The sequence below is a fragment of the Nanorana parkeri genome, unplaced genomic scaffold, assembly GCF_000935625.1.
Source record: "Nanorana parkeri isolate BGI_ZX_2015 unplaced genomic scaffold, ASM93562v1 scaffold334, whole genome shotgun sequence".
NCBI classification, from domain to species: domain Eukaryota; kingdom Metazoa; phylum Chordata; class Amphibia; order Anura; family Dicroglossidae; genus Nanorana; species Nanorana parkeri.
The window spans coordinates 600,343-623,032 of NW_017306602.1; the positions used below are offsets into that span (position 1 = coordinate 600,343).

At 40.6% G+C, this 22,690-nt stretch overlaps 1 protein-coding gene across 1 annotated transcript in view; it reads right to left on the minus strand.

Annotated features, from left to right (window-relative positions):
• Window positions 1-22,690, minus strand: part of LOC108788557 (E1A-binding protein p400-like) — a 64,320-nt gene that overhangs the window by 33,232 nt on the left and 8,398 nt on the right. The window contains exons 3-20 of the mRNA XM_018558348.1: window positions 16,785-16,851; window positions 13,952-14,056; window positions 13,503-13,828; window positions 12,727-12,975; window positions 12,195-12,380; window positions 10,713-10,853; window positions 9,524-9,602; window positions 8,127-8,176; window positions 7,032-7,077; window positions 6,070-6,248; window positions 5,333-5,510; window positions 4,901-5,037; window positions 4,646-4,815; window positions 4,304-4,478; window positions 3,162-3,298; window positions 2,865-3,051; window positions 850-1,016; window positions 603-763 (exon numbers count right to left, since the gene is read on the minus strand). Of these exons, the coding sequence (XP_018413850.1) occupies window positions 603-763; window positions 850-1,016; window positions 2,865-3,051; window positions 3,162-3,298; window positions 4,304-4,478; window positions 4,646-4,815; window positions 4,901-5,037; window positions 5,333-5,510; window positions 6,070-6,248; window positions 7,032-7,077; window positions 8,127-8,176; window positions 9,524-9,602; window positions 10,713-10,853; window positions 12,195-12,380; window positions 12,727-12,975; window positions 13,503-13,828; window positions 13,952-14,056; window positions 16,785-16,851 (2,740 nt within the window). The remainder of the gene's footprint in view (window positions 1-602; window positions 764-849; window positions 1,017-2,864; window positions 3,052-3,161; window positions 3,299-4,303; window positions 4,479-4,645; window positions 4,816-4,900; window positions 5,038-5,332; window positions 5,511-6,069; window positions 6,249-7,031; window positions 7,078-8,126; window positions 8,177-9,523; window positions 9,603-10,712; window positions 10,854-12,194; window positions 12,381-12,726; window positions 12,976-13,502; window positions 13,829-13,951; window positions 14,057-16,784; window positions 16,852-22,690) is intronic.

Genomic DNA, 22,690 nt, shown 5'->3' on the forward strand with positions numbered 1-22,690 from the left:
CCACCCAAATAAGGCTGTAGCAGTGCGAGCGATGAGTCTGTTTAACGACAACACAATGTCACATTGGATAGATTCCTTGTTAAGGTTTCACAAAATGAAAAAGATTACATCGAGTCAAGAGATAGCAGTGATTCCGTTAGTGATGGTGAAAGTCGTCCTGCACAATAATCCCCCTCTCTCTTGTCCCCCTCACCCCAGCCACAAAGGTACCGGTAATTGGTTTATTTTTCTTTATATTTTATACAGTATTATATTACAGTACAGTATTGTAATCATTTTATATGACTACTTTTGGGTTGTGGAACGAATCATCTGAATTTCCATTATTTCCTATGGGGAAATTCGCTTTGATATACAAGCGCTTTGGATTACAAGCATGCTTCCGGAACGAATTATGCTCTTAAACCAAGGTATTACTGTATAATCTTGCAGGAGTATTGACCCACTACACTAAAAAGTGCAGGTAGGTTATACAACTAAACCATTTAAAATACTTTAGACAGCTAATAAGTACACATTGTTATCAAACAATAATAACACTGATGCAATAGTATGTGGGCAGGATAATAATTATGAAGCAACAAACATAAACCAGCACTTACCTTTGGTCCCCTGAGGTACAACAGATGTTGTAATTGATGACCTTTTTACTTGTCCCTGTTGTGTGACTGTAGTAGTTGTCACTACACGAGTTGCAGGTGCACTTGGTAAAGCAACAGTGCGTCCTTCAGGTTTCTGTCCATAGAGGACTGGCTCAAACAATCTATAAGAGATGATAAAACGGTAAGCAATTGAATGGAAAGGTAAAATAAGGACAGAAGATTATGGGAAACCAGAAAACACAATCACCTGCTTGGTTTCATTTTCACTCGGGTGGGTCGAGGTGCAGGATCAGGGGTGCTATAAATTTCCTGTATTAATTTTCTAGTCAATTTCCGCTTAAGAAGCTGCTGGCCTTCATAACGGGTCATTTTATTTTCTAGGCCAATTAAGTCAAATAAAGACAAATCTGGGTTCTGGAAGAGAAAGAAGAAAACATAAGAAGATCTGAAAATGCAAGTCATGTGAAAAGAATAATATTCCCTAAAGCAAACCTCCTGGCTGTGTACCCACAAAAACTGGATGCTAACAAGAACCCAAAGCTTGTTATTTCACTGGAAGAAAATCACTTTAGAACAGAACCGGAGCAGACACACCGGCCGCCCCCCCCGGTTGTTACGCCACTGCAGAGAGGTCTCTAGCATAAGTGAATAACAACTGTCGCAGGTAACATTTACCATATAAGAAATATCAATGTGATTGCCATTTCCCTCCTACACAATCTTAACCACTTGCTGACCGGGGTGTTTACACCCCCTTCCTGTCCAGGCCATTTTTCAGTATTCAGCGCTGCGGTACTTTGACTGACATTTATGCCGTCATGCAACGCTGTACTGAAATGAATTTTATACCATTTTTTGGGGACAGATTGAGCTTTCTTTTGGTGGTATTTAAATCACCACTGGGGGTTTTTTTTTTTACTATATAATAAAAAAAGTACAGAAAATTTTGAAAAAAAACCTGTTCTCCCTACGTTATGTTATAAACCATTTATTACCCAATTTTAAATAGACACCAAACATGTCAAGCTTTAAAATTGCGCGCACCCGCTAAAATCGCAAAAAAACTACCATACCTAAAATTGACCATAGCTGACGCTTTAAAAGCTTTTACCGCTCATCAGTTTAGTGCTATCAGTGATTAATGGCCCTAGACTTGTTGCTCTCACTCAGACGTTCGCGGCGAACGTCTGAGTGAGAGCAACATGTAACATGTCCGGCGCAATGGATGTAATCGTCGTTTTCGCACATAGGCGGACTTGACGCATGTTTGCGTGTGCATGTGGGGGCGGGGGACTTTAATTTTTTTTTTATTATTTTTGCTTTGATATGTGACTTTAAATTTGTCACTTTTTGTAAACTTTTTTTTTCCACTTAACTTTATTGCTATCACATAGGGAACAAACAAGCAAACAAGCTCCCTATGTGATAGCCAATTTGCAGTGACAGGTCCTCTTTATGGAGACATGATGGGTCTTTAAGACCCCTAATGTCACCTAGGGACCACAGAGAAGCTGATGAAGCAGAGACCTGCTTCACCAGCTTCTCTCCGGTTTCTGGAGCGGAGAGTAACACTGAATGCAGGCAGTGATGTAATACACATCACTGCCTGCATTCCGAAGAGGAGGAGGAGATCAAACGGAGCTTGTGTACTGAGCTCTGTTTGATCTCCGGCCGCAGAGCTGCTGTGCTGATCCCGGGCTCACAGCGGGAGCAGCAGAGCCGGGATCGCCGGCACCAGCTGCGGTGGCGCACACCCGCACGCAATTACAAGCGATCGGGCGTCTCTACAGACGCCTGCACGCTTGTATGTAAACAGCCATCGCTGGCTGTTTACATAGAAAGCTGATTTCCCATTCGTGCGCACCGCCTAGCGCGGGCACGAGCGGGACAGGACGTCTAAAGACGCCCACCCGCTCTCAAGAAGCCGCTGTCCGGCTGTTTAATTACAACGGCCGGACAGCAGGTGGTTAAAGCAGTATTAGGTTTAAAATAAAACTACAAAGTGTTTTGAAGCATGTAAGCTTTTAACAGGAACGGGCTTTCAGAAGCTGATTTCCAAACAATCTAGCACATGCAGCTATTTAAAAGGAGCTGTTTCTGGAACAATTTGCTTTCTTCTTTGAGAATTGTTCCTACAATGTGTCTCTTATATATTTCCTTGGGAGACTCAGCACAAATATGGTGCATAAATTCCATGCAGGGTAGTGAATTATGCAATACCCACTTAATGAGCTTAGCAAATCACTGTGAATCTCCTCTCACCTTCCACGGGTCATACTCTAAAGCCTTCAAAACCAAAGATGCAGTTTCATATTGCAGAGCTTCACATGTATAGGAGGAATGCCCAGGACGTGGATCCACCAGATCTGGATGATTACAAATTCTCTGCAACTGTGTCAGGACATGAAGAACACTGACAAAATGGCCACCCTTTAGGGAATCTTGAGTTCTGTCCAAGAATACAAATTATTAATACTTAAGATCAAGAGTTTTAAAACATAACTACTCCAAAAACACGTGATGTGTTTTTCTTGCCCTAGCCTATAGAAACTTTCTTACCCAGGCTGCATCATGATATCTTCGTACAACACCTTTTGGCGGTTTGATAATTGACACTTGAGTACATGCTCATATTTCTTGTTTAGCTGCCTTTCAACATCTCTTTTGGTCCGTCGCAAAATAAATGGTTGAGTGGACTGGAAAAATAATAATACATTTTGAATAGCAAAACTACACAAAATAGCATGCACCAACAAAACACAAAAGAAAGGGATATTGCAGTTATCAGCAATTTAGAAAAAAAAAAAGGATTTGAAGTGACTAGACCATCGCTTCGGGTGAAAAAAATAATGTTACATTCCTCTGCAGGTAAAAACCTCCATGTCAATAACCAATTGCTTGGATGTCTGATGATGGTGTCCATTCAATGCTTGTCGCAAGAAATGTCAACATAAATTGTGATATTTTAACATGTAGAGAACACCAATTAGTTCCAAAGTGACACTAGGTCTTGCTGCTCTTACATAAAGTATAGGGTATACTAGGAAGACAACTGTAAGACATAAAAGGAGAAGGAATTCACCAACCTAGTGCATTATCAGAAGAATGCTTTATTGAGCCCTTGACGCCAAGGTAACACATACATGAGCTGGGAGGACCAGGTCTCAAACACATGATTACTCGTTTTAAAATGATCCCTGTATCTGTTTGAGAAAACGAGGGGAACTTATGAAAACTGGAGCAGGCAGAATCTGGAGCAGTTGCCCATAGTAACAATCAGCTTCTTTTTTAAGTTTGTTCAGTTTTACTTTGAAAATGAAAGATAAAAGCCGATTGGTTGCCTTGGGCAACTGCTGCAGATTTTATAAATTCCCCTTGCTCTATCTTTGGAGAATATGTCTGGAAAAAAACAAAGAACAAAGTCTGGTAATAAAATTAAGATAAAATAGTAAGATCAGGGCTTCATTCAGCTTAGTGTTTGTGTGTTTTAGATAAGATAAAAATGTCTGTTTAACTAGCCAGTATACCGTGGTCAGCTTCATGGCTCAATTGCAGCATCGGTAATCACACCAAACAAATGCATGATTGTAACTGGGTTTTTATGGTAATATACTAGGTTGGTGCGCTTTATTCTCCTTTATGTTCAACACAAAGAAAGGCTGAGAAATTGAGATTCTGCAACCAAAGTTTTTTTTAATTACCCGGTGCAATCGTATTGAAATGGTATGTCGATATTCTTGGTCCTGGTCACTACTCTCCTTCACCGGGAAATCCAAATAAGGTCTTGATAAACCTGGAATAAGGAAGTGCACCATGGTCCACAGGTCTTTCCACGTGTGTGGCAATGGAGTGTCTCGAAGAAGCAGCCGCCGTTGACTAAAAGCACAAAACACAGGAGATATAATACCAGTGACGGCAGCACCCAGCAACACATATTCATCCCAATATATTTCTGTGTTTGTGTTATTTTCTCTCCCTCTTAAACTTCTGCATCCACACATATATGTGGTACTATTTACAAATATAGATTTTAACAGGCACACCTTGGAAGATTCAAAATAGCATCCCAATGCTTCTCATTCATATTTCGGATCTGATGGACTTCATCTAGCACCAGGTACTTCCATCTCATCTTCATGAAGGCCTGGAGTCCTTTGAACAATTGCTTGTAAGAGGTGATACAGATGTGGAAGTTGTTGGGCTCATCCCAAGTCTAACCGTATTAAAAGATATAAATTATTTCTTCATATTCAAGAACATGGCTCAAAGTATATGACAGTTCTTATGCGACACCATACCTGACGCTTTCTCCTGAGCTCTCGCTGACTACCAATATACAGCAGGAGTTTAAGTGCTGGGCACCAGCGTTTCAGTTCCAGCTCCCATTTAAGAACATTGCAGCTTCGGGCAACAATTAGATGTGGACCCCATACACCTGGGAATAAATACATTGATTAAATATATTTGAAATAACTACCGTATATACTCGAGTATAAGCCGAGATTTTCAGCCCATTTTTTGGGGTGAAAAGTGCCCATTTAATAATAGAATGTGGAATGGTTAGAACCTCTGTGCAGTTTTCATTGTATATGTTCCTACTTAGGTGGGCTTTGCTAGGAATAAAACACTTGACAAAGGTTTTACCCCTCCACAATTCCATTCTAAACTAGAAAAATAATATTAGCTGTGGTTGGAGTTCCACTTAATTGTTCTGCTAGTTTATTACTCACCCTCGCTGCTGGCCAGATGAGCTAAGAGAGCTATCACCTGGATATTCTTGCCCAGTCCTGATTCATCTGCCAGGATCCCATTAAGGTTCTTTCTGTACTGTTTAGCCAACCAATCAAGCCCAATCATTTGATAATCTCGAAGTTTGCCATGAAGAAGGGGTGAAGCAGGAGTTTTTACCTGTGACATTCATAACACAATTTAACAATGCTTTCATTTGCAGTTCAAGTTAATACTTTAAAAAATAGATAGATAGGATATACCAAGAACCTTGCACCCTTCTTTATTCTTTAAATGCTGAACATTAACAGAGGATGAAAGAATTTGCCTTGGTGTTTTATTCCAGACCCAGATAACAAACATTTTACTATAACATGTTGCTTTTCTGCTTCTGACTGGTGGTCTCTGGCTTCAATATTTTTTGACACACATCCAAAACAAGCATGCTACAATAATGAAATTAGAACCTCTGATGTGCATGCTTGTTCCAGGCCAGTAACTCGAATTACTGTAGCCACCAATGAGCCCGAGAGCCAGGCAACTGGCATTTTCAGAAAGCAATGAAAACATTTATACATTTTAATACATTCACATATTGCTTATTTTGGCTTTGCTTAAAAACCACATAAAGTGAGCTGGCTGCAAGAAACATGCAGGAAATAACTTTTTTCATAATATATTAGTATTAGGAGAATTAAAATTTTGGTTTAAATCAAAACCCAAGACCAAAAATACTCACTATCCCAGAGATGCGTGTACTACCACGAGGCAGTAATAGTTCTGCAGCACCAGCAACTTCAGCAATGTCCCGATTGTGCTTCCGTACACCTACAAGGGCAGCACTACTTCCATCAACAGTCAGCAGAGAGTCTATGAGAACCACCTGCTTCTGAGCACTATCGAAACTTGTGTCACATTCTGAAAACACACAAATGGGAATAAAGTAACAGGATTACCTATAAGAAGTTATTAATAACATCCTACAAAAGTCTAACACATGCTGCAGTTTCTCATCCTTGCACTATTCGCTGAATTATGGATCACATTTCTCCCCCAAGTCAATAAAGGTTTTCTGCGACAGATCTTACAAAATTTTCCAAATACATATTATACTACAGCACAAAGATTATTGCACGGGTTTTCACTCTGAATAATGTTGCCAGCCTTTGTCTGGCAGTAGCCATGAGTTCCTATGATATGTTGTGCCCAAAGCAGGTAAAGGATCTGTTTAGGTGGTGTTTACACAACAACTCATAATAAGAAAAATAGAATAAAGAGGAAGAATCTTTAAATCAATAAATGATCATTGGGAAAAATGATTCTACAAAAGTGCTATATATTTTCTTTATGAATTGAACATTTTTAGACAAAAATTGTAAGATAAATTAAAGAACACATCATGTAAAACCTAATGCAGCTTTGTAAATTCACGGTTTAAAATATTTTTCAATTCTCTGTTTTCAAAAAACTAAAAATGCGCATGCATGCATAAAGTGCAGTTTATAATAATAATAAAAAAAATTTAAAAAATGCATTTAGGAAACAAAGTGAAAATGCAACGTCAATATTGCCACCGCCAAACAAAGAAACAAATCAGATACATTTAAAAGGCTAGACTAGCTAGTGACCACTTGCAATTAGTTTTTTTAACCAATCATGTCATACTTTGGACAAACTCTGCTACAAAACAAATACACAAACCTTTATTTTCAGTTGCTTTAAAAACATTCCCTGAGATAAATGGATCCTGCAAAATAGAAACAATGATTTGTACATACTAAAAAATTCCCAGCACTATTTATTAAGAAGTTAATTCTGAGGAACAACAATTAAAAGGCCAAAACAATCAAATGATACCAATATAAGACAGTGTCTTATTTTCGGGGAAACACGGTAGTGCATCTTGCAGTGATGTACAAAAGGGAACATTGTCCATATAATTACAAAACCAAAACAGAATCTTTTAAGTATACAATCTTTTATGGTATTTAAAGACAATAACATGTAGAGCCTGTAAATGGCCTGTCTAGTTGGTCTATTTAGTATTAATACATAAAAACTGTCTATTAGCAGTCTGACTAATAATCAAACCTCAGATTCAGTGCGGTTCATCCTACACCACCTAGCAATGGGCTTATTTTTACACTTGTTCACAATGCATGCTCTATTAAGATAATTGTGAGAACCAAGTAAGGCTCTCCTATTCATTTCTATGGCATGTTTATAGATTAAAAGAGAACTATGGAGTAAGTGTTTTTCCCCATAGTTCTCCTAAGGGTCACGGGAGGACATATACTAGCGTCCTCCCGTGAAGAGCTGATGTGTGACGGTTTCATTGTCACACGTCGGCTCGAACTATGAGGTTGAGTGATTTTCACTCACCTCATAGTTCTCCTTTAAGAGGCCTTAACTCCTGTTGTATAAACATCCAGGTACAACATTTTCTCGCAGAATAGAGAGCAGACCTAACTCTCCCACTACAATCACCTACCTATAAATCCACAAATCATAGTGATGACAGAAAGTGAAGGAGGTCAGTAAACAATGAGCTGATCACAGCAACTTAATGTTGTCTGGGGGACACTTTCGATAGAAGCCAATGATAATTAAGCTGGCCAGTTGGAAGCAATTCAGTTCAGTTGAATGCCTTTGATGGGTGGCTGCAATGGGTTAAGGGAATGTATACAAAACTATCATTTATTCGGTTATGCAAGAAAAAATTTGTTAAAAGGAAAGTAATTTTGAACACTGTGTTTCATACAGATAGTTTCATTAAAAGCTTTTACTGTGACCTACCAAACATCTCTCTGCTCTCCCTTGCTTTTCAGCCCTTTTAGTTTCTTGGTCTAGAATCATTTAAAAAAGAAGAAATATAAAAATACACACAAAAAAATAGACATATCATAACATACAGAAAACAAAACACTTTTTCCATAAAAAGGAATTTAGGAGGACAGTCACCTATCCTACCTTCACCACCTAGTGGCTGCACTAGCAGAAAAAAAGGCAGAGGTAGCTCCCATATGTCTCTTGGCTGATCCCCTTTAAAATGGATTATTCATTTTTTTATATATAGCCAAACTCCAGGATCATGCTGACTTTCAACACACAGAACCCTTCCCCTACGCCAAAGAAAACCATTCCTATACAATATAGAATAATGCCTTATATTTTCTCTTAGTGATTTTTTTTAAACCAATGATGTCACAATCTCATCCAGAGAAAACCTTCATTGCGTGTGCCGTGGAGAAAATAACTCACAGCTTCCACAGTTATCCCATTTTTCCAACAGCACTATGTTTCCTATGTGATCAAACACAGCAGGAATAAGGGGCAAGTTTGAGCCATAACATGGGAGATAAGTGGACATGCTGAGAAAGATACACCGTTTTACATGGAAAAAGCAAGTAGCTTCAAGATAAAACTGTACTCATTCCAGCTGGAGCTTGGTTTTAATTACTTAACATGTCATGTACATAAATAAATATGACAGTGTATGTATTATATGGTGTACACTACAGTTGTTGAAAATAGGCCTCATGGGTCAATTTAAATTTATCAGTATGGATGTCACACTAGTTCCTAATAGTCTCAACAGGCCACTGGCACACACACAGGTGAATTCAATATCTCTTAGATATGTTTATTGAAAAATGTCATGGCATGTCATTAGAAGCTGAAGCTGTCCCTCCCCTCATGGCTTTGTGGGTTGGTGTAATCCTGGACTCTGAAATCTCATTACATTCCCACATCAAATCAATGTCCAAATCTTGCTGATTCACCCCTGTCCAGCGATCTACTCTGTCCACCTTTAGGTGATCCCTGAAAACGCACCTCTTTAGGAAAGCCTATGCCATCTAAACCTAACAACTGAACATTTACTTTCTCCATCAGCTCATCCCAACACATGTATTACCTTATGTATCACTTTCTCCTACCTTGCCTTTCAGGAGCAAGACCCTCCTAACCCTCTTGTCTTGAATTGTATTGTAATTATACTGTCGATCTTTATATTGTAAAGTGCTATGCAACTGTTGGTGCTATATAAATCATGTATACCAATAATAATCATGCAACAAATAAAAAGGGAAACTATAGCTACAAATGACAATTTAGTTCACTGCATAAAAACAAAGATTATATTTTAAGACACCAATTTAACAAATGTTAATTTCATTAAGACACAGGCATACCTTTTTCTTTTTCATGTCTTACACATAAGACCTTTCTTCTCCTCTCTTGTAATTGCACCTGAAGCTTTATCTCCACTACCTAATAAGAAAGCAAATTAAATATGCGCTGATTTACCCTTACAGAATACACACATAGATTACTATCTAAATAGCACATTTTCAGTGTTTAGCATTCAGTTTTTTTCTTGTCCGTTGGGGGACAAAGGAAGTCTCATCTTTGGGATGTACAAAAGCAGTCCAACAAGGAACAGCTCTATGTAAGTGAGCGTGGATCATGCTGAGGAAGTTTTTTTTGAGTGTTTGAGTCCCTCTTTTATTGTTTTTTTTTTTTTAAAGAGTTGCAGCAATAATAACCTCCCTTTCATTGTAGTTAGTGGCAGAACGATTAAAACCCTACCCCCTCCTCAGCTGATGTCAGTGGTAGTGTCAGCGATAATATAAACCCAATTCACTGGTGTCAGTGGCAACAATAAATACCTCCAATAAAGTGGTGTTCAGTGAAAGCAAAAATAAAATCTCTTATCAGTGTTCACTATTTACAACCTGTACACACACTCCCACGCTGCTTCCTCCCCCCAAGACCTATACTATCCTTGTGTCACAGGAAATTACGTGTCATTGCTGGGTGCTGGAATGCAGAGAGCACTGCAGCTCTCAGCATCCCACTGCTACTACACATTACTATTTCTATTTCTATGTAGCTATTGCCTCACAGGCCACAAAACAATGACAGGTGTGTTTATATAATTTGTGCCAAAGTGGACCAGGAAGTGAAAAAAAAGAAAATAAATATATGTTTACAAAATAAGGTCCCATTGCTGTTGGACGGCCCTGGCTTAGGCTATTAACTTTGTCAAACATGTCTCCTTATAACTTTAACTACTGCATCAGGTTTGCTCATGTACAATAAATTAATGGTTGAGAATTCATGCAAGTATATTTTTTCTCATATTATTCATCCGACAATTTTTTTTCAGTAAAACTTACAGAAAATACGTACTTACTGAAAATAAACAACAGATTCAATAAAAGGGAGCACAGAGCACTTTAATAAATGCTAATTACACGACAGTTTATGTCAATGATAGAAATAATAATAGCCAGGGCTTCACAGTATATTTTACTTTGCACATTCAGTAACCCACAAGACATACTACTAACCTATTGATCCAAAAGCTACCAGACTTACCTGCTGAATATTTGCCCAGAAATGTTGAATCTCTCGAGCAGCTAGCCATGCTACGCGTCTAAGTCTGTCTTCTCCCTCCTTCCTGGCCCTGGCATCACTCTTCACTTTCTCGGTCAAGTGTCTTGCCGCTGTCCTGGCCATCTGCAAACAAACATTTACAGTGCAAGGAATTCTAAAAGTATCAGTTGTTGCTACTAGACCATAATGTGAAACCGTATTAAATTAAGAAATCACTGATGCGCCTGTACCCATTTTCATGCAGAGATGGGAAGTGTTACACCAAAATCTGAATATACTAAACAACAATTAATTTGTAACTAGGGATGCGCCGAAAAACATATCGGCCAAAAATGGCACTTTGGCCAAAATGCCAAAAGTACCATCTTTCGGCAGAAATTGCGGAGCATTTCTAGTTTCTCACCTCCCCACTGTGCGGTGCTCTGTGTCCCCTCTGACACATCAAATTGTCCGGTGGGGAGGAGGGAAACTGTCAGGAGGCCAAGCAGGGCGGGGAGGAGAGTGGCATCATTGTTGTTGTCACAAAAGGCTGAGCTCTCCTCCTGCAACGTCCGCCTGGGACAGATCAGGATGGAGAGAAGTGTGGGGGCAGAGACGGCTATCCGTTGTCACAGTGGGGTGAGCCGGCGGTGCAGGTGAGGCGTCAGCTGTCAAAAAAGACCGAGCTCTCCCCGCACCCTCGGCTCAGCCTCTTGTGACAGCGAGTTAGGATGGTGAGAGCTTTGCCTCTCAAAACAACAGCTTAAAGAGGAACTTTACCCATATCTTGAAAATAACTACAAAGGCACCTTTAGAAAGGTTTAGTAATAGCAATTTACAAACAGATAAAATAATTGTCGGCTTTGTATTCTTTGCATACCTTATTTTTCTTCCCCATTCATCTTAGAGTGGCCATTTTAACTAAGGGCAGGTTAGTAAATCTCCTTTTACTTCACGGAACTCTGGCACATGTGACTAGGACATGTGACCATACACATCATATCAAATTATATAATTTGTGCCAAAGTGGACCAGGAAGTGAAAAAAAGAAAATAAATATATGTTTGTTTAGCTAAGAAATGTAAGATGATTTCATAGCGGCATGCAGAGCTGCATGCTATGATAATTTTTAGTCAAAAAGTCAGTGATGAAGGGCTTTGTGCCTGTGTCGTTAGCATCAGTTTGACATCATGTTGTGGTGCTTAGGAGATCATTCAGAATTCAAATGACAGGTGTGTTTGACCAGTAGTTGACCCTCTTCTGACCTGCTTCAAGCAGATTTTGCATTCCTACAAACTTGTATGGGAATGCACAAACAGTCTGAAGTAAAAAAAAAATCCAGTCAACACATGCTGTATTAGAGGCTGCAGTGGATATACTGTATACAGATACCGCTAGGTGACCACATCTTATAGATGCAGCTCTTTTTCTCTTTTTTTAATGAGACAATCTTCTTAAGAAAACAATTTAACCAAATTTCACTACCTTCTTCGCAGTAGCAATTTTCCACATCCTCTCTTGTGCAAAGTCAGCAGCCATCCACTGCATCTCTTCCAAAAGATAATCCCACTGAGACTTTGGTCTGCTGGGCTCCATAAGTTTGGGTAACCTCCTCAATGACCAAAGGCCTTCTTTTCGAAGTTCTGTGATTCGCTGATGAATATGGTTTTCCTGCAAATTGCATGAAAGAACTGGTCACGTGTATGAACATTAACATCTCAGCTACCTAAAAATGTGTAACTCTTTTGTAGGAAGCATGATATTATGGGCAATCAAAAAAAACAGCACTTCCTTTTGACTACAAACCTACATTAGAAGGTCATAGTGAAATGTTATCAAAATACACTGTTCCCAAAACAACAAAAAATCTATTTTTTTATTGTCATATTGGAATTACACATTACTTATCAGTAAGGACCAAAATAAGTCCTCCGCAAAACCATTGTTATGGATATCCAAGACCAAAATTTGTCCTTTTGGAGAAGTTAAATAAAACCCTAATGAACTTTTAAACTACCTGCTCTAGTGGTTTAGACATTTCCTGTGGTAGGTCATCTGTAACTGCTGGTAAACTCTGGTCCAGAGGTAAAGGTGACTTTGATGAAGAAGGTGACAGAACCTTGCTGCCCCCTGGAGACATCATCCTCTTTGGTGAGACACTTGCTGTTGGAAGGATAGGTTCTGGGATACAGGTTGGGGTGGAAGGTGAGGAAGGGGCAGGAGTTGAGGGTTTTGTAATATCAGAGCCTAGCTTCGATGACACCTGCTGGGTACATGAAACACCAAATAAATGAAAACCACCAAGTATATATTTCAAACCAAAAGCAAATAATTAGCAACTGCTCAAAAGTCTATGAGGATGATAAAGGCTTGAATGGTAACTGATATGTTTTCATTTAACAGGTAAGGTTTTTGCTGTAATTCAAATAATTGATAACTGTATTTAAAATTACTTTTTTTTTTTTTATTAAAATAAAAACATTTCCTAAATTGAGAAAAGTTATTGTATTAACAAATTTTGCATGATCTTTAAATTAAGAGAACCTAGTGGAACAAAATACTTCATGCAAATTTTTAAGATAAGGTGATTAAAATTATTAGTATAGACTAGTTTGCAAAGTTGTTGGCTGGTAAAAAGGACATGTACTAAGTATTTAAACTTCCTTTATTTCATTTATTCTTGTGGAATAGCATGGCCAGCGTTTCATTTCAAGCCACGTGTTAGTATGTGGTGTGCAATATGTAAACATATGACTTTCTCATAAGAGAGTTTGTGATTTAACTTTTACATACCAGCAGCAAGGAAGATTTCAAGGAAGACGACTGATCAAGCAGCTTCCCTTGACCTTGCTGAGAGATTTGATTCTGGGTAGACTGTAGGATTGGAACGTTAAAAGCCTGAGGCTTTCCTTTCGAAGACTGAGAATCAGTGAGGAGCTGCTGTGTGAGATGTGTACTGGTGGGGGCAGTAGAGACGGCAACTCTTGGAGCCTGAGTTTTGCCTGGCTGAAAGCCGGTAGTGTTTGGCACCAGAGCTACCTTTGGTGTTTCAGTTTGTTTGTGACCCAGGGAAGCCAGGTGTTGAGAGGGTGGCACTCCAATAGCGGCACTAGAAGAACCTGCAGGAGGAAAAGAAAAAAAGCCACAAATACCTTAGCTACATCTCATAAACTTCAGTTTCTCCTATAAAATGGCCCCAACAGCTGTATGCAGTCAACACATTTAAACTTTAAATTGCTTACCAAGTTTGCCAGTTGTTTGCTGGCGCGGAGACAAATGTGTTACATTTTGTAACTGTGATCCAGACTCGGAGAAGTTGAAATCAAGAAATTGCTTCTGTGTTGGGTCTAGGAGTATATAATGAGATTACTCAAACAATTAGAATTTTTTTTGTATGCCAAGGAAAGCACACCACACAAAAATCAAACATGCACCTTATTTTTTTTTTTTCCAATCAGTCCACCACAACACTCAGACGGTTAAACCTGTGAATGGTAGCACGTTGAAACACGTATGCATTAAGGTGTGCTAGTAAAGTGTGTGGGGATGCCACTCAAAATTAATGGCACTGCAACGCACCACACAACAGATTGTGCAGTATGTCACAGTAACATGTTACCACAACACAACTGTGAACCGTAAATAGGTTGAAGTTTTTTGCACCTTCAATGTTCACTGTTTTGAAAAAAGGCACAACTTAAAATTATAAATAATATTTTTTTTTAATGAAAACACTGTTTAGATTTAGCAAGAACTAAAGGAAGTTTGTGAGAACTAACAAACAATGATTTTAGTTCATTTTGATTTGATAGACATTTGCACAACTATCATGGAGCGTACAAAATCAATAGAACCATATTTTCCTTCTACACATTCTATGTACTTTTAGGAAATGCATGGTTTGGGGGAAACTAAAAATTACTTCTTTTTTTCAACCTTTTTTAAAAATGTGAATTTATTTTTTGTAATGTCATTCTTTTTTTTTTTTTTACTTTACACTTAGGAGCTTCAGGAAAATATTGGGGGTCTAAAAAGACCACTGATATTTCCCTTTTACAATAGATTAAGAGATTGAGGACACAGAGTCCTCAATCTCTTTTTCTGTAGCCCCTGTTATCAATGAACAGGAAGACTCTACGGTATAATGAGTGCTCCTGTCCATTCATAAACTGAGCAGATAGTATCAGTTAGTATGTCCTCAATCATGAATGAACAGGAAGTGATGTAAGCATACTATGTCCTCAGTTATTTACAAACACTCAGCGGTCAGTTCTGGTCATTTCTGTGACCGCTGACCGATCTCTCCTCCCTGCTCAACTTCCCGACAGCTTCTCTCCTCCCTGCTGGGTGCCGGTGTGTCCCGTCCAATCCCCACTGCCTTTGCCAATACAGGCAAGGTAGAGCAGCGGGGATCATAGGGGACACAGACCAGCACGCAGCAAGGAGGAAATAAGCTAGGGATGTACTGTATTGCCGGACACATTTTCGTCTGTTTTGGTAAAGTTGGCACTTTGCCCATAGTACCATTTTTGGCTGAAATGTTTCGGTGGCCCAAATTTTGGTGTATCCCTAGTTAAAACTAGAGTCGCATCGAAATTTCACCCACCGAAACATATCAGCCGAAAATGGCACTTTTGGCAAATTGCCGAAAGTACCACCTTTCAGCCGAAATCCGTGATTTCTCTCCTCCCCTCTGTGTGCTGCTCTGTATCCCCTCTGACACATCGCAATGTCCAGCAGGGAGGAAAGAAACTGCCAGAGGAGCTCTAGTGAGGCGTGGAGGAAAGCGATGTAAGCGGCTGGTGTGTGACATGCTGGCCCCTCACATCGATCATCGATCAGTGGTGCTTGTAAATAACTGAGGACAGATTTTGTTTACTGTGTCCCCAATTATGATTGAATGGGAAGTGCTTTACATCACTTCCTATTCATTCATGATTGTGGACATAGTAAATATACTATCTCCATAAGTTACGAATGAACAGGAACACTTAGTATAGAGGCTTCCTGTTCATTATAACCGGGGATGCAGAATAAGAGACTTAGGACTCTGTATTCTAAATCTCTTTTTCTATTTTAAAAGGGAAATATCAGGGGTCTGTTAAGACCCCTGATATTTCCCATGTCCTGTATACAAAACAGGAAAATCCCTCAAATGGTAGGTAAATATTCTCTTGGACAGTTGTCACTGAAACAAATGTCCTCATTAGAAGATGTTCCCTCTATTCCTGTGCAGGTGACCGCTAAAAACATTGGACTTCCCTCGCTTCTAGTCTTAAATAGAAAAAATAGAGAGAGAATAAATCTTCCATAGTGGGTTTTCAGGCACCAATAATAAACTGAAAGGAATTCTAAGCCCTCACCACGCAATCCAAACCTAAAAAAAATAAATAATTAAAAATAGGTCTTTAGATACATTTTAATACTTCCAGCATCACAAATTCACCTTTGCTCCCCTCTCATTCCATGTAACTGTCCGGAACAAAGAAAATACCTGGTACTTCTTGGTATGGAGGAGCATACGATTCACTTAATATGACAGCATTGCGCAAAGCACCAGTGCTGTCAGATGGGGAAAATTCATAGCCCTGTGTATGAAATCCGGTACAGATCCTCCTGGTCCCAGCAGCTGGACATTAGCGGGGGGGCTCTGCAAGAAGGTATATGGCCCTGGAGTGAAGGAGATTAAATGGACCTGCTGCTTTGCAATGTACAGGTTCACTTTAAGCCATAGACTATAGTTGGCTAAATATACATGCACCAATATATGGCCATGCTCATTTTGGGGGAACAATAACCGTCAAATAGAAAAAACAAGCCAATCTAAGTAATTGAAAACCCTAGGTGGATTGTTTTTCCATTCTTTTCCACTATGCACCAGGTATCACATACACACACTACCGCAAAGGCAACCTGAAACAAGGAGGTAGAGCCTTTCTGCTAAATATTAATTTACAGTACAGTTATCCTTTAGAAACTAAGAAGACTTATTTTTACCACTTCACCATGGATATAAATACATCAACATACACCAAGGACATTGTCAATTAACCAAAACAATATTAAAAATAGTACCAAGTGAAGTCTGGGTCTCCATGGCAATTGGAATTTCTGACACTGGGCTGGCAGGAGTATCCAAAGGCTAAAAGAAAAATAATGATCGAAATTTTAGAAAACAAATACATTACATTTCTTACGTTTATGAGGAGATACGGAAACACCATGAGTGACAATAAACCTAATTATATAAACATAATCCATTACAGATAAATTAAATTCATCGCCACAATGGTTAAAGCAGCAAAGAATTTTAGATGTTATTAATCAAACGTTATAGCAAAGCTGCCCATCTTCCTGTCCATGTGGCAAGGGGGGAACTCCATCCTATAACACGCTGGAGGGTAATTTTTAAATAGCATTGATTATACACAAATGACATTATAATACAAGAAAAGCTTCCATATAAACAAATATACTGCATGCTGCCTACATGCCACTATGTCCTGCATCATCCACTAATAAAATGACACCCTGCTTAATAGCAAAACACATTTTAGTAACTAATGCGATGTGGTGTCACTCTACAGTCACAGCTGCTCTTACTCCATACTGTGTCATTACATATCCAAAAACACACACTACTGAGTACACTTTCTCTCACACACACACAATGCGCATTTCGCTTTCGGAACAAGAATGGGCAACCGGCATCTTTCCTGCTGATATTTCAATGAGAACATAAAGATCTACAGAGTAATTCTCTCTGAAAAATGTGTTTTGCGGAGATATAAAATTGGAAGATGTGCTCTATAGGTTGAACTCGATGGACTTGTGTCTTTTTTCACCTGACTAACTATGTAACTATGATGTGCAGGCCTAAATTTGGGGAAAATGCATAGAAGTTGTAGGCTGGAATTTAGACGCTAATTGATGAGATTTGAAATATACATTTCCCCATGATTCATACCTTTAAAAGTGCTGCAAGTACCGAATAATATCTGTTGATATTATCTGATGTTCCAACCAGAAATCTAAAGTGCTCCTGGCCCCTATCCCTGCTCCTCTGTCCGCCTCATGCATACATTGATTTCTTTCTCAGCAAAATAATGTTGCTGTCTTCACCTTCAAGAAAATTGGCTTTACAGTCAAGTTAAAAAAAAAATTAAATATGTGCATCTGATCTTTCTCTCCTCCCCGCTGGGCACTGCTCTGTGTCCCAGCAGGGAGGAGAGAAACTGTCACAGGCAGCCAAGCGCTGTCAGCGGCCAGCGTCTCTCCTCCCTGCACTGCTCAGCCTCCTGTCACAGATCAAAGTAGAGCAGTGTGGGCGGAGTTAGCCAACTCCGTCACAGGAGGCTGGCCGGCAGTGCGGGGGAGGAGTCAGCTGTCAGATCGAGCTCTCTTCCCCGCTCGCTCAGCCTCCTGTGAAAGCTGTCTGGATGGAGAGAGGTACAAACAAACACTCAGTGATCGCGGAGTGTTTGTAAATAATTGAGGACATAGTATGGTTACTATTAGTGATGGGCTCGGGCGTGTTCACAGCTCCACACGCGGAGCCCGCCAAGAAGCCGACAGCGCCAATCACAGGTACTGAGACATGTTCTCGGTCCGCAGCTGCAGAGATCGGGAAATATCTAAGTGCCTGTGATTGGCGCTGCGCGCTGTCAGCTTCCTGGCGGGCTCGGCACGTGGAGCTGCGAACACGCCCGAGCCCATCACTAGTTACTAAAGCCTCAATTATGAATGAAAGGGAAGTGATCTACATCACCTCCTGTTCATTCATAGTTGTAGTTATAGTAAACACACTCTGTTCTCATGTTATGAATGATCAGGTACATTCAGTATAGAGGACTCCTGTTCATTTATAACAGGGAATGAAGAAAAAGAGATTGAGGACCCAATATTTCCCCCGAGCCCATGTACGTTTTGTAGCGCGTTCAACGCTCTACGAACGCTCTACAAAACGCTCAAATATGAAAATCCCATTGTTTTCTATGGGTATGGTTCACATGCCGTATTTCAGGCCGTCTGAATGCGCTACAAAACGGCCTATGCCTGAAAAAGTACATGAGCTTCTTTGCAGCGTTTTTGTTGCGCATTTCCATTGGGATACAGCCAAGTAGCCCTCGAAAACGTGCGTTTGTCGCGCGTTTTTTTAACCGCGAATCACGGTAAAACCTCTCGTCACGAAGCGCGCATATTCGATACGCCTAGGTGTGAACAGAGCCTCATAGTTAAGGCAGGGCTCAAAATTTCAAGTCCTGAGCTACTAGCCAAGGTACTTAAATGCATTTTTGACATTTAACTCCAGAGTTTAGTGTCACTTTAACATTGGCAACATGACATTTCCATACCTGTAAGCAATTTGCAACCCTCCTTTCCCTCTCAAAGCCTGTCCGTAAAACTTCTATAAGCTTGCATATGACTGTCCTGCCTTGTTGCTAGTACGCTCGCCCCCAGCATGACAGGAGTAAATACTCTCCATCCTTCTCCCCCCAACCCCCTTTCACACAGCTCAGCCGCTCTTTTGACAGCAGTGTGAGCACACGGAGCCCATAGGTATGGCAACTACATTGTGAAAATTTTTCAAAGCTGCACACTTTTTCTTACTGGGGCCCCTTGACTGCAAAGGCAGTTTTATAGGAAAGGTGAATTTAGCATTTAACTCTCAAGAAAATCCATGAATATCCACGAGATTACACAAATGCTGCTTGGTAACATAGAATTAAGTGCAGCCAAACATTAAAGGAGAACTATGAGGCGAGTGCTTTTCACTCACCTCATAGTTCTAGCCGACCTGTGACAATGAGACTGTCACAGGTCAGCTTAGTAGATCGGGAAGTGAGCGAACACATACCGGCGTTTTCTCACCTCTCGATCCTGTCACAGCTCTCTGCCGTGACAGGGGAGGGACTGGATTCCCCCCTCCCCACTCCTCCAGCGCTGACTGGCGGAACGGACGGGGGAGGGGGCGGGTACAGCTGGCTCTGCCTCTAGATAGGCAGAGCCAGCTGTCACTCACGCAGCTGGGCAGATCCAGACATAGTCGTCAAGATCCGCTTCAGCTGCGGTGCCTCAGTATACCGCGAGCTGTAGCTCGCGGTATACTGAGCTTAGGGTGACGAGCTTAGGGTGACGGGAGGACGCTGGTTTGTGTTCTCCCGTTACCCTAAGGAGAACTATGGGGAAAAGCCCTAACCCCATAGTTCTCCTTTAAATAAAATACATATCATAAAGCAAGCCCTGCTCTCCAACTATTTCAAGTATCAACTATTTTTCACAAACACTGTCACTTTGATACTAAAGTAGCATTAGACAGCACAACAACAAAAGTTTGCTGTATTCAAAGTATCTAGTTGGAGCAACTGAGAGGAAACATAAAATAAAGTCTGGAGCGTTGTGGATTTTATTCACAGACCGCTGTCAGCTAAAAATCCTCTTTATTCCAGTTTATTTAGCAATAATTTTGTCATTACTTATGATATAGTAGTGCAAACATTGTTGTGTGGACAAACTAGGCTATTGGCAATATTGTCTTGCAAAAATTCTTTTATTTACTATGTGATCCAGGGGTGAACAAATTATAATGGAATTCAGGAGCCAGTCGGCCCAATCCAGGAGCCAGTAGTTTTTTTTTTTTAGAAGGCAGCTTCATTGACAACAACTAGAGAAAACCTCAAAAGTTTGGCACCAGCTGAAATTTTTTACGAAGCATTGGCTACAAACTGTTGGTGGTATTATGACGTAATATGACGGAGTGGGATCAGCACATGTTAAAGCGCACAGTGTGCAGAAGTCGCCAACTGTCTGCAGAGTCAATAGCTACAGACCTCCAAACTTCATGTGACCTTCAGATTGGCACAACCACAGTGCATAGAGAGCTTCATGGAATGGGTTTCCATGGCCGAGCAGCTGCAGCCAAGTCTTACATCACCAAGTGCAATGTAAAGCGTCGGTTGCAGTGGTGTAAAATACGCCGCCACTGAACTCTAGAGAAGTGGAGAATTGTTCTCTGGAGTGATGAATCACCAGGGCTTGAAAAATTTGACGGTGTCTCACCAGTCAGTCAAAAATGTCACCAGTCAGCATGACCGGACTATAGCCTTGCAATTTATGTTAAAGAATTTTGGGGACAGATAGATAAAAAAAAAAAAACACCAAACATGTCAAGCCCTAAAATTGCATGCGCCCGCGAAAAACGCCCATAGGCGACGATTAAAATGCTTTTACTGCTCATCAGTTTAGTGTTATCAGTGATTAATGGCCCTAGAATTATTGCTCTCACTCCGACGTTTGTGGCGATATGTAACATGTGCGACACAATAGGCGCAATCGTCGTTTTCGTTTTTAATTTTTTTATGCTTTATTTTTATTTTTTTTATGATTCTTTAATTTTTATATTACTTTTTTTTTAACACACAACTTTATTGCTATTACATGGGGGGCTAAGAAGCCCCCTATGGGATAGCCAATTTACATGACAGGTCCTATGGCATTCAGAAAATATTTAATGTTGGGGGTTTTAAGTAATTTTCAGGGCTAAAATGTGGAATATAACATGGGTACAAAAAATTAAAAAAAGGCCTCAGTCATGAAGGGGTTAAAGTCTCGAGTTGATTTCACACACACACAATGCAATGTCAGAATGCAATATCAAGACAGTCCTATAGATGGCTCTGGTATGATGGTTTCACACACTCAGGGGTCTATTCACGAAGCTGCCGAAGGATCTGGCCGTAGCTTCGGCCGATCCTTCGGCTAGCTTCGGCCCCAGGACCCCTTCGGTTCAGTAGAACCGAAGGGCTGCTGTACGGGCTATTCACTATAGCCCGTACAGCTCCCGAACCTAGCTGAGCGGCTCAGTCGAACTGAACGCATATGCATAGGCTCGGCTGAGCCGTGCTGAAAGCCAAAGCTGGCCGAGCGGCCAGCCATTGGCCGGCCGACAGCCTGCTTCTGACAGCTGGGCGGAGCCAGCCGTGATCTTACGGCTGGCTCCGGCCACTTGCAGAGAGATCAGCGTCCCTGGTTACCTGCTAACCAGGGACACTGATCTCCAAACAGCTAACTCTCCCTGGCGCCCCGGGAGCCTCCCGCTCCCGTCCGCCAACGAGAGAAACAATGCTGTGTCTTTTTTCTCTTTATTCTGTATTCTGACACGAGCGATGTCAGAATAGAAAAAAACAAGTCCCGAGCCTGCTGGGGACCTCAGGGCAGCCTTGTGGAGTTCCTTTGCGGCGCTGTTTACAGCTCCGGTCCAGCCGAACACCTCTTCCTTCTCGCCCCCCACACACAGCCCTGGTGAGACTTGCACGCATCGCTGGTAAAACCGCACACAATTCTGTTGAGACCGCACCCATCTGTACACAGCCCTGGTGGCACCCACACTTGCCCGCATGCAGCCCTGGGGGGACCACACAGCCATTGTGAGACACACACAGCCTTCTGAGATGCCACAAAGCACTATCACATTTTAGTGTCACATGACACACACAAAAAAAAAAAGGTATTGGTAATTGGCAGCGGCGAGTACTTTAACCACCTCCCGTCCATTGGCCTTTCCTGAACGGTCAGACGAGAGCCTTATAGGAGCGGGAGGGCATCTTAAGATGTATTTCCCCTCCCCCCGCTCGTGTGTAGCGCCCAGTGGGGAAACTGTCAGAAATTTAAACAGCCAGCGATGTTAGAGACACCCAATTGCTGGTACGGGTGTGCACCTCGGTCTTTAAGTGGTAAAAAAGAAACGGTAAGCAATCATAAAAAAAAAATGGTATTGTTGCATCCCTAATATAAACATATATTATATATAAATACAAAAGTATACTTGTAATTGTATAGTTTGTCCCATTAAAAATTACACTAAAAATTATTTTTTTGTTACAAGGCATAGCAAAGTTAGTTTTAAATGAAAAAAAGTGGGGGGGGGGGGGGCTTTTTGGGACAAAAAAAAAAAAAAAAAAATGATTTAAAAAAAAAAAAAA